Below are 11,719 nucleotides of genomic sequence, written 5' to 3'. Positions count from 1 at the left end.
AATGTGCGGAGCATAAACATAAACATAGTACATTTCTTTCAAATTAGATAAGCGGTACAATAGTAAGGGTGCAGGCGAGCTGGTGGATGTTAACCATGTTGAATATACCTGAGACTGGGGTAGAAAAACATAAAAGTCGAAGAAACAGAACGGGACAGGACGACGTCTCAAACTCAGCTACCAGGTTTATTCAGTCCTCCTCCTTATATAGTCCACAAACAGCCCACCACCAACACAAAGGGGCAACTCTAACCAGTTCAACCGCCAAACCCTTTAGACAGTCACTACCAACACAAAGGGACAACCTCTAAACAGTCCAAACGCCAAACCCTGTAATTCCAAACTAGCGCTATGGACGGCCTTCATGCCGATTCACAAAGATAATTCAGCAATCTCCCCCAAAATATAACAAAAGGACCATTACCTCTTCCAAAGTAACAAGGATCCACAAACACATAAAAAAGAAAAAAGAAAAAAAAACTTTTTTTTTTTTTTACTTAAATTGTTTTTCTTTCCTCCTCGACGAAAGGATGACACGCACTTAACGTAAAACGGTGCAAAGTTGAACAGTACAGCTTTCCCTCTGTCCACCCAAAAAAAGAAAAAAGAAAAAGAAAAAAAAAATATATATATATACATATATATATATATACATAAATATAACTATATTTTTAAAAAAACTTTTGGAATTTTTACCGAACTGTAGCGACACCTGGCTTATGCAATTACCTAAAGACTTTATTCGCACCGTCTCCCTTACTAGCCTTTTTGTATCATTCCTCTCCTTGTGAATGATTTCTGTCTCCGACCAAATAGCAGTGCAGTTGTTACATTCGTTGACATGTTTTGCGATTTCTGAGTTCGGTGCATTGTTCTTCACGTTTCTTTTGTGTTCACTTAATCTGTCGTTGATGCATCGTGATGTTTGTCCTACATACTTAAACCCGCATTCCAGTGGTATCTCATACACCACACCATTCTCGCAATCTACCGATTTTTCTCGATGGTTCTTTCTGCAATTGTTCGCACCTGTCTGAAATGGCGTCAATCTACTAAGTTTAAAATCTGAGCTGAAGACCGTGTCTACTCCAAACTTTTTCGCACAAGCCTTCAAGTTGTGCGAAATTTCATGAAAATAGGGGATCACGGCGAATCCAGTCCTTTTACCCTGTTCCTTTTCTCTCCTTCCTTTAATAACTATTTCTAACTGCCGTTTGATAAAACTGTCTTTATACCCTACATTGATCAACCTTTTGCATTGTCTTTTAACCGAATCCGTGATGAAATGAACACACGATCTGTCCAGCGCGTTTCTGACCAACGACTTTACAACCCCAGCTTTTACGGTCTTGGAATGACAGCTAATCCTTGGCAACACCGGTTTAGAACTTTCTTTTCCGTATTCCCAACATACCCCTTGATTTACATGTATACGTAAGTCCAGGAACTCTAGGACCCCTCTTTCTGGTTTTTCCGTAGTAAACTTCAATTCCGGAGCCGCTGACCTTATCTCGCGTTCCAGACTGCCCGTTAGATCATTTGTTACCGTGCAAATTATGATGTCGTCTACATATCTTCTTACTAACGCCATACCAGGGGACTTCTCCTTTAGTCTGTTATGCACTACTCGATCCAAGGAGTTTAAGTACACTTCCGCCAAAATCGGTGCGACCGACGAACCTATACAAACCCCGTCTTTTTGAACATACTTCCTTCCTTCGTACTCGATTACCGTCGACTTCAGGTAAACCTCAAGGATCGTTAGGAAACTCTCTACGGATATACCTGAACCTGCTTGGAACTTTACGAGATTCAACTCCAATGCCTCTCTCACTCTCTGCATCAACCGAGTCTTTTCTAGCGAGTAATAAAGGTCCTTAATATCCATGGACACAACAGAACATTGCTGTCCATGAAATTTTTCCAACATGTCAATCAGTTCATTTGAATTTTTTAGAGACAAAGAATTATCTAGGCATGCATACATCAACCCTCGCTGGAGAAACTTTGAAACTACTTTCTGCCAGGTTCCGTTCTCGTTGATGACCGCACGAAGAGGCATTTCAGGCTTATGGTCCTTGAGAAAGAACTTGATACTTAATGTCGATTTTGTAGCACTCGTGATACTTTTTGCTACATTCTTAAAGTCGTCTTCATTCAGGATTGCACAAATGTTCCCTCTCAACTTTCCTACATTGCCCGCCCACTCAGAAAACAAAGATTCCATTGCAACTTCTGTTTTTTTCTTGAATACTGCCATTGGCAAGACGGCAAACTTTCCAGACTTATCCGTTTCCAATAGTTTCAGGGACTTTGTTTCTAACTCCTTCTTAACCGCGTTAACTTCTCTGAAATTTCTTTTGTCCTTCGGGTACGCCTCTCCCATGACTTTCTCCATCCTACTAATAGCGTGATCTATAAAAGCGACCTTTTCTTCCGGGACGACCTTTCTGGCCACAGTGTGAATGGTAGACAACACGTCAAGTCTCGAGGGTTTTACATCTAAACAACACTTCGGTCCCTTAGCTAACACTTCCTCCGTCTCGCGTGTTAACGCTTCCCCACATGGATTGATAGGAGACTGTCGAGACTTAGGCCATGCATCAATCCCAAACCACGTTTTTTGCGGCCCATTATTAACAATTTTTGAGTTTTTTAGACTGTCCAAAACATGTCTGCGCTTCACATACCATAGTCGGTCGAACCGGGTTATTTTGCTGCTGGTCCATTGATGGTACTCCCGGTGGTACTTGAAATCATCTCCCAGGAGAAGAGTCCAAAGTCTGTCGCAGGCTCCTTTGATGTCCTGGATCCTTTTGCTGGCTCCGTCCCGGTAGGCCTTGATGATCTTTTTCTTGGCGTACCAAGGAACACTGGTTGACGACAGATGCTTGAAGTTTTCCGGGTCCACGAACTTTTTTCGAAGACAGATGCCGAAGAATGCCACATCCGCTTCCAGCTCGGCCAAACGACGGCCCAGCTTGTCCAAAACCGTAATGGCTTGGAGGATTAACGCGTTGGGTGGAGGTGCGAATGTTGAACCATAAGAAAAGGCGACTAAGCCTGCCTCTGGGATGATCAGAGATACAATAGTAAGGGTGCAGGCGAGCTGGTGGATGTTAACCATGTTGAATATACCTGAGACTGGGGTAGAAAAACATAAAAGTCGAAGAAACAGAACGGGACAGGACGACGTCTCAAACTCAGCTACCAGGTTTATTCAGTCCTCCTCCTTATATAGTCCACAAATAGCCCACCACCAACACAAAGGGACAACTCTAACCAGTTCAACCGCCAAACCCTCCAGACAGTCACTACCAACACAAAGGGACAACCTCTAAACAGTCCAAACGCCAAACCCTGTAATTCCAAACTAGCGCTATGGACGGCCTTCATGCCGATTCACAAAGATAATTCAGCAATCTCCCCCAAAATATAACAAAAGGACCATTACCTCTTCCAAAGTAACAAGGATCCACAAACACATAAAAAAAAAAAAAAAAAAACTATTTTCATGTAATTTCGCACAACTTGAAGGCTTGTGCGAAAAAGTTTGGAGTAGACACGGTCTTCAGCTCAGATTTTAAACTTAGTAGATTGACGCCATTTCAGACAGGTGCGAACAATTGCAGAAAGAACCATCGAGAAAAATCGGTAGATTGCGAGAATGGTGTGGTGTATGAGATACCACTGGAATGCGGGTTTAAGTATGTAGGACAAACATCACGATGCATCAACGACAGATTAAGTGAACACAAAAGAAACGTGAAGAACAATGCACCGAACTCAGAAATCGCAAAACATGTCAACGAATGTAACAACTGCACTGCTATTTGGTCGGAGACAGAAATCCTTCACAAGGAGAGGAATGATACAAAAAGGCTAGTAAGGGAGACGGTGCGAATAAAGTCTTTAGGTAATTGCATAAGCCAGGTGTCGCTACAGTTCGGTAAAAATTCCAAAAGTTTTTTAAAAATATAGTTATATTTATGTATATATATATATGTATATATATATATTTTTTTTTCTTTTTCTTTTTTCTTTTTTGGGTGGACAGAGGGAAAGCTGTACTGTTCAACTTTGCACCGTTTTACGTTAAGTGCGTGTCATCCTTTCGTCGAGGAGGAAAGGAAAACAATTTAAGTAAAAAAAAAAAAAAAAAGTTTTTTTTTTTTTTTTTTTTTTATGTGTTTGTGGATCCTTGTTACTTTGGAAGAGGTAATGGTCCTTTTGTTATATTTTGGGGGAGATTGCTGAATTATCTTTGTGAATCGGCATGAAGGCCGTCCATAGCGCTAGTTTGGAATTACAGGGTTTGGCGTTTGGACTGTTTAGAGGTTGTCCCTTTGTGTTGGTAGTGACTGTCTGGAGGGTTTGGCGGTTGAACTGGTTAGAGTTGCCCCTTTGTGTTGGTGGTGGGCTGTTTGTGGACTATATAAGGAGGAGGACTGAATAAACCTGGTAGCTGAGTTTGAGACGTCGTCCTGTCCCGTTCTGTTTCTTCGACTTTTATGTTTTTCTACCCCAGTCTCAGGTATATTCAACATGGTTAACATCCACCAGCTCGCCTGCACCCTTACTATTGTATCTCTGATCATCCCAGAGGCAGGCTTAGTCGCCTTTTCTTATGGTTCAACATTCGCACCTCCACCCAACACGTTAATCCTCCAAGCTATTACGGTTTTGGACAAGCTGGGCCGTCGTTTGGCCGAGCTGGAAGCGGATGTGGCATTCTTCGGCATCTGTCTTCGAAAAAAGTTCGTGGACCCGGAAAACTTCAAGCATCTGTCGTCAACCAGTGTTCCTTGGTACGCCAAGAAAAAGATCATCAAGGCCTACCGGGACGGAGCCAGCAAAAGGATCCAGGACATCAAAGGAGCCTGCGACAGACTTTGGACTCTTCTCCTGGGAGATGATTTCAAGTACCACCGGGAGTACCATCAATGGACCAGCAGCAAAATAACCCTGTTCGACCGACTATGGTATGTGAAGCGCAGACATGTTTTGGACAGTCTAAAAAACTCAAAAATTGTTAATAATGGGCCGCAAAAAACGTGGTTTGGGATTGATGCATGGCCTAAGTCTCGACAGTCTCCTATCAATCCATGTGGGGAAGCGTTAACACGCGAGACGGAGGAAGTGTTAGCTAAGGGACCGAAGTGTTGTTTAGATGTAAAACCCTCGAGACTTGACGTGTTGTCTACCATTCACACTGTGGCCAGAAAGGTCGTCCCGGAAGAAAAGGTCGCTTTTATAGATCACGCTATTAGTAGGATGGAGAAAGTCATGGGAGAGGCGTACCCGAAGGACAAAAGAAATTTCAGAGAAGTTAACGCGGTTAAGAAGGAGTTAGAAACAAAGTCCCTGAAACTATTGGAAACGGATAAGTCTGGAAAGTTTGCCGTCTTGCCAATGGCAGTATTCAAGAAAAAACAGAAGTTGCAATGGAATCTTTGTTTTCTGAGTGGGCGGGCAATGTAGGAAAGTTGAGAGGGAACATTTGTGCAATCCTGAATGAAGACGACTTTAAGAATGTAGCAAAAAGTATCACGAGTGCAACAAAATCGACATTAAGTATCAAGTTCTTTCTCAAGGACCATAAGCCTGAAATGCCTCTTCGTGCGGTCATCAACGAGAACGGAACCTGGCAGAAAGTAGTTTCAAAGTTTCTCCAGCGAGGGTTGATGTATGCATGCCTAGATAATTCTTTGTCTCTAAAAAATTCAAATGAACTGATTGACATGTTGGAAAAATTTCATGGACAGCAATGTTCTGTTGTGTCCATGGATATTAAGGACCTTTATTACTCGCTAGAAAAGACTCGGTTGATGCAGAGAGTGAGAGAGGCATTGGAGTTGAATCTCGTAAAGTTCCAAGCAGGTTCAGGTATATCCGTAGAGAGTTTCCTAACGATCCTTGAGGTTTACCTGAAGTCGACGGTAATCGAGTACGAAGGAAGGAAGTATGTTCAAAAAGACGGGGTTTGTATAGGTTCGTCGGTCGCACCGATTTTGGCGGAAGTGTACTTAAACTCCTTGGATCGAGAAGTGCATAACAGACTAAAGGAGAAGTCCCCTGGTATGGCGTTAGTAAGAAGATATGTAGACGACATCATAATTTGCACGGTAACAAATGATCTAACGGGCAGTCTGGAACGCGAGATAAGGTCAGCGGCTCCGGAATTGAAGTTTACTACGGAAAAACCAGAAAGAGGGGTCCTAGAGTTCCTGGACTTACGTATACATGTAAATCAAGGGGTATGTTGGGAATACGGAAAAGAAAGTTCTAAACCGGTGTTGCCAAGGATTAGCTGTCATTCCAAGACCGTAAAAGCTGGGGTTGTAAAGTCGTTGGTCAGAAACGCGCTGGACAGATCGTGTGTTCATTTCATCACGGATTCGGTTAAAAGACAATGCAAAAGGTTGATCAATGTAGGGTATAAAGACAGTTTTATCAAACGGCAGTTAGAAATAGTTATTAAAGGAAGGAGAGAAAAGGAACAGGGTAAAAGGACTGGATTCGCCGTGATCCCCTATTTTCATGAAATTTCGCACAACTTGAAGGCTTGTGCGAAAAAGTTTGGAGTAGACACGGTCTTCAGCTCAGATTTTAAACTTAGTAGATTGACGCCATTTCAGACAGGTGCGAACAATTGCAGAAAGAACCATCGAGAAAAATCGGTAGATTGCGAGAATGGTGTGGTGTATGAGATACCACTGGAATGCGGGTTTAAGTATGTAGGACAAACATCACGATGCATCAACGACAGATTAAGTGAACACAAAAGAAACGTGAAGAACAATGCACCGAACTCAGAAATCGCAAAACATGTCAACGAATGTAACAACTGCACTGCTATTTGGTCGGAGACAGAAATCATTCACAAGGAGAGGAATGATACAAAAAGGCTAGTAAGGGAGACGGTGCGAATAAAGTCTTTAGGTAATTGCATAAGCCAGGTGTCGCTACAGTTCGGTAAAAATTCCAAAAGTTTTTTAAAAATATAGTTATATTTATGTATATATATATATGTATATATATATTTTTTTTTTCTTTTTTTTTTTTGGGTGGACAGAGGGAAAGCTGTACTGTTCAACTTTGCACCGTTTTACGTTAAGTGCGTGTCATCCTTTCGTCGAGGAGGAAAGAAAAACAATTTAAGTAAAAAAAAAAAAAAGTTTTTTTTTTTTTTTTATGTGTTTGTGGATCTTTGTTACTTTGGAAGAGGTAATGGTCCTTTTGTTATATTTTGGGGGAGATTGCTGAATTATCTTTGTGAATCGGCATGAAGGCCGTCCATAGCGCTAGTTTGGAATTACAGGGTTTGGCGTTTGGACTGTTTAGAGGTTGTCCCTTTGTGTTGGTAGTGACTGTCTGGAGGGTTTGGCGGTTGAACTGGTTAGAGTTGCCCCTTTGTGTTGGTGGTGGGCTGTTTGTGGACTATATAAGGAGGAGGACTGAATAAACCTGGTAGCTGAGTTTGAGACGTCGTCCTGTCCCGTTCTGTTTCTTCGACTTTTATGTTTTTCTACCCCAGTCTCAGGTATATTCAACATGGTTAGATAAGCGGGTCAGGAGCTCACTGTTTTGGGGTAGTTCCCCCATCGCACGACTTACGCGGAGACAAACCAACGGCTTGCGAGGAACGAAAGAAAAACAAAGAAAGCAACCTGTAAGCGTGATGACCTGTGAGTGTGAGGACCGTGAGGACCTGTGCGAGTGCGAGGATCGTGAGGACCTGTGAGTGTGAGGACCATGAGGAGCTGTGAGTGTGAGGACGTGTGAGTGCGAGGACCTCGATGACCTGTGAGTGTGAGAACCGTGAGGGCCTGTGGGGGTGTGAGGACCGTGAGAACCTGTGAGTGTGAAGACCGTGAAGAGCTGTGAGTGTGAGGACCTGTGAGTGCGAGGACCTTGATGGCCTGTGAGTGTGAGGACCGTGAGGGCCTGCGGTAGTGTGAGGACCGTGAGAACCTGTGAGTGTGAAGACCGTGAAGAGGTGTGAGTGTGAGGACCTGTGAGTGCGAGGACCGTGATGACTTATGAGTGTGAGGGCCTTAAGGACCTGCGAGTGTGATGACCTGTGAGTCTGATGACCTGTGAGTATGATGATTCGTGATGACCCGTGAGCGTGATGACCCATGAGCGTGATGACCGTGATGATATGTGAGCGTGACGACAGTGATGATGACGGCGAGTGAGTTTGGGTTTTGTGTTGAACCGTGGGGGTGAGTCCGGGTGATGAGCCTATTTTGAATAAATCGTGATCGTGAGTGGGCGTGAGTCCTGATTAAGGAAAAAATAGTGATCGTGAGTTTGAGTGAGGACAGCTTAAAATGCCGACCTATGCCCAAGAGGGCCAAGAAGCCGTCCACTTCATGCCGAGGGTGCTCCGGCGAAACCGGCCTGATCGAACCCGTCTCAACTGAACACCCAACTTCTGTGGCCCTTCCAGATTCTTACGCTGCCCGGCTTCTCGCTTCCGGAGGACAGCCCAGACGCCTACTGGCTGTGCCAGGTCCCGTTCGTCTACCAGGACACTCAGGAGTCCAGCCGCCGACACAGAGACTTCCTCAAAAAGCTATGCCGCCCCGTCTGCATCGCGGTCGCAGTGCAACTGCTTCGCCGGGACTGGCCAAACCTCCTGACTCCAGCGGTCCTCGGCGTCGACCTTGCCATAACCCGGGCCGCTGCAAAGGTTTCCCCTGACCACCTTCCGGACGACAAATCTGTAACCGAAAACCCGGCCCTTGGCTCCTCTACCGAAAGCAGAGGGGTCCCACCGGTGCAGGCGCCACGTTTAACAACTGTGGCCCCATCAGCCTCCACCGCCATCTGCTACGCTGAGATGAACAAGTTGGAAAGCTACTTTACTAACAATTCTATGACTGCAGACACTCCTAAACCCCGTAAACCTGAGGCTTGTGGAGGGGGCAAGCGCGAGCAAAGGCGGGCCAGGGGCAGAACGAGATGGAAGCCGAGAGCGAAGGAGCGTAACAACCAGGTCTAGGAACGAGAACCGGAGCGCAGACAACCATTGCCCATCAGACAAACGCATGAGTGACATTAAACTTTCTGGGGGACCTACCGCTCACGGCTCGTGGAATACGCTTCTTCTATGTGGAAGGGACGCCTTTCCCATATGACCTAGTATTTTTACTGGGCCTGCATGCTATTTGGAGATGCAGGATGGCAGTTCGTCACCCGGATCTGGATGCCCATCCAGTACGGTATTATTAGAGCGCAGCTCTTAGGGGCCCGTTCCCGGCTTGAGCGGCGTCGGCGTATCCAAGGTCACCCCAAGGTCACGCGACCCCCCAAGGTCACCCCAAGGTCACGTGGCCCCCAAGGTCACGTGACCCCAGAGGTCACGTGACCCCTCCCCCAGGGTCACGTGACCCCCAAGGTCACGTGACACCCAAAGTCACGTGACCCCCCGAAGTCACGTGACCACCCCGTCACGTGACCACCCCCAGGGTCACGTGACCTCCCCGATGACGTCATCGATGACGTCACCGGCATCCACATCGTCATCGTCATCATCGCTGATGACGTCATGAGTGACGTCACTGATGACCTCACCGGCATCCGCATCGTCATCGTCATCACTGATGACGTCATCAGTTACGTCACTGATAACGTCACCGGCATCCGCATCGTCATCGTCATCATCACGGATTACGTCATCGGAGTCCGCATCGTCATCGTCGCTGATGACGTCATTAGTGACGTCACTGATGACCTCACCGACATCCGCATCGTCATCGTCATCACTGATGACGTCATCAGTGACGTCACTGATGACGTCACCGGCATCCGCATCTTCATCGTCATCATCACGGATGACGTCATCAGTGATGTCACTGATGACATCATCGGCATCGTCACGTGACCCCCCAAGGTCACGTGACCCCCCTCCCCACGTCACTTCACCCCCCAGTACCCTTCCGTCCTCCTCCTCAAGAGCTGCGCTCTAATTCGGTGTTAGGGAGTGGTAAGCGGCCTTCACTTTTTTTATTGAAAATGTAAACTTGATACCAGCTGTGTACGAGAAAGTATGTCTGGAACTGGAGTGGTTGCCTGCCTTTTTGAAGCTGTCGATGATGAGACAATTTTAACAATTCTCACCGCCTCTCCAAACCTTACAGGCGACGTTCTATCGTCACCTTCACTAACGTCGTCAATATAATATTGTACACGTTCAAGCGAAATTTATCGTGCATTGTGAATCCTTGTACACTGTCAAAATCTTGCAATAAAAAAAAAAAAAGGATCGGTGACCGAGTGGGTTAAAGCGCACACCCAGCTCGACGCGCGTGGAGCGAAAGCTCGCGCTGCAGAACCCAGGGACCCTGGGTTCGAGCCCCACCGCTGCCCGTTTCGATCTGGATGAGCATCGTGCCGGCGTGCGGTCGTGTATCACTACTCCGTGGTGCACGTTAAAGACCCCAGGCTAGCGGTTGTACTGCACTGGCTAAATTGCTCATCTACAGCGAGTGACTCGTAGCAACTTTAAATGGCTGACCAACTACACGCTCTATAAATATCCCCATAACCCAATTTTTTTTTAAACTTTCTTTGACAGTAGCGTTTCGCCGTGTGACTTCCTCGAGGTGATTGGAACTCGGCCTGATCGAGCGATATTCACGGGCGACCCACAGTATCTATTTACGTATGTAAACATCAGTGTGTGATGGTTCCGCGAACGGGGCTTAGATCGTGTACATGGCGAAAGTTATGGACATTTTGTGGAATAGAAGAATTTCAAAGAATTATTATTATTGTAATTGATGGGCGTTTTATGATTCTCGGGCTATTACAGTTATCGGAAGCATAAGTATCTTTAAGAAAAAAATCAGAAATTGATCATTTTGTAAATGTAACCCATACACTTTAGTGCAAGAGAAAAAAAAAAAAAAACGTAGAGCCGTGTAATAAACACTTTACGCATCCAAAAGTGTAATTACATCACTGCTTATTGATATTTTGTGACTGCCATCTAAAATATTCAGGGAACATTGTGATGCTCGTAGTTGTTTAGTTGAATATGCCATTTCGATGCATGCGCCATGGCGTTGCTGTCCAAGAAAGTAGGGGATGAACAAAATAGCATGGATGTACACGTTGGAAAAGCCAACAGTAAGATGACCTCTAGACCACAAGGAGCACGTACCGCGTGCCAAAAAATACCGTATCATGAGCCACGCGACTTTATATGCCTCTAGATCAACGGTTTCGAACATGTGCTCAGTGTACGACCAAAGCCTTTTGAGAGCGTGTAGTGGTGTCCGCGCACATTCGATGACTTTGGAATGGCCAACTGAACCTGTTTTTCTATGCGAAAACCAGTCAAATCTCCAATGTACGTGAAAATACCGATACAATTATCAGGAACCTCTATGTCTGCAGCAGCTGAACGGAGAAGAAAGTTTTAAACCCTTTTCCCAGTTGAATAGTATTGGCGTGTCCTCCGAAGTGGAGCTTCCAAGAATGTTGAGGACCGCAATTCAAGAGAAATTGCAGTCCCTCTGAACACGAATGAGATAATATATTTGACGTGTCTTTGCCGTCACCGGCTGAATAATTGATTAATTTAAAGAAACGATCGTAGCAAGAAACGTGCTGTTTCATTTTTCCGGCAATGAGGTGGCTCGGCTCTGCCATAGGATCAATGGTCCAGAGCACGACACACGAGTAAATTTGCTGAGCGTGCCTTAGG

At 45.3% G+C, this 11,719-nt stretch overlaps 1 protein-coding gene across 1 annotated transcript; it reads right to left on the bottom strand.

Annotated features, from left to right (window-relative positions):
- Positions 1-688: 688 nt before the first annotated feature.
- LOC115318473 lies at positions 689-3,128 on the bottom strand (the record flags this gene model as incomplete). The annotated part of the gene is made up of 1 exon (XM_029978186.2): positions 689-3,128. A coding segment is annotated over exon 1 (2,439 nt), but the record flags the coding sequence as incomplete, so codon positions are not given.
- Between the last annotated feature and the right edge of the window lie 8,591 nt (positions 3,129-11,719).

The sequence above is a fragment of the Ixodes scapularis genome, unplaced genomic scaffold, assembly GCF_016920785.2.
Source record: "Ixodes scapularis isolate PalLabHiFi unplaced genomic scaffold, ASM1692078v2 PGA_scaffold10__122_contigs__length_95168666, whole genome shotgun sequence".
Taxonomy (NCBI): domain Eukaryota; kingdom Metazoa; phylum Arthropoda; class Arachnida; order Ixodida; family Ixodidae; genus Ixodes; species Ixodes scapularis.
This window is presented reverse-complemented; position numbering and strand designations above follow the sequence as displayed.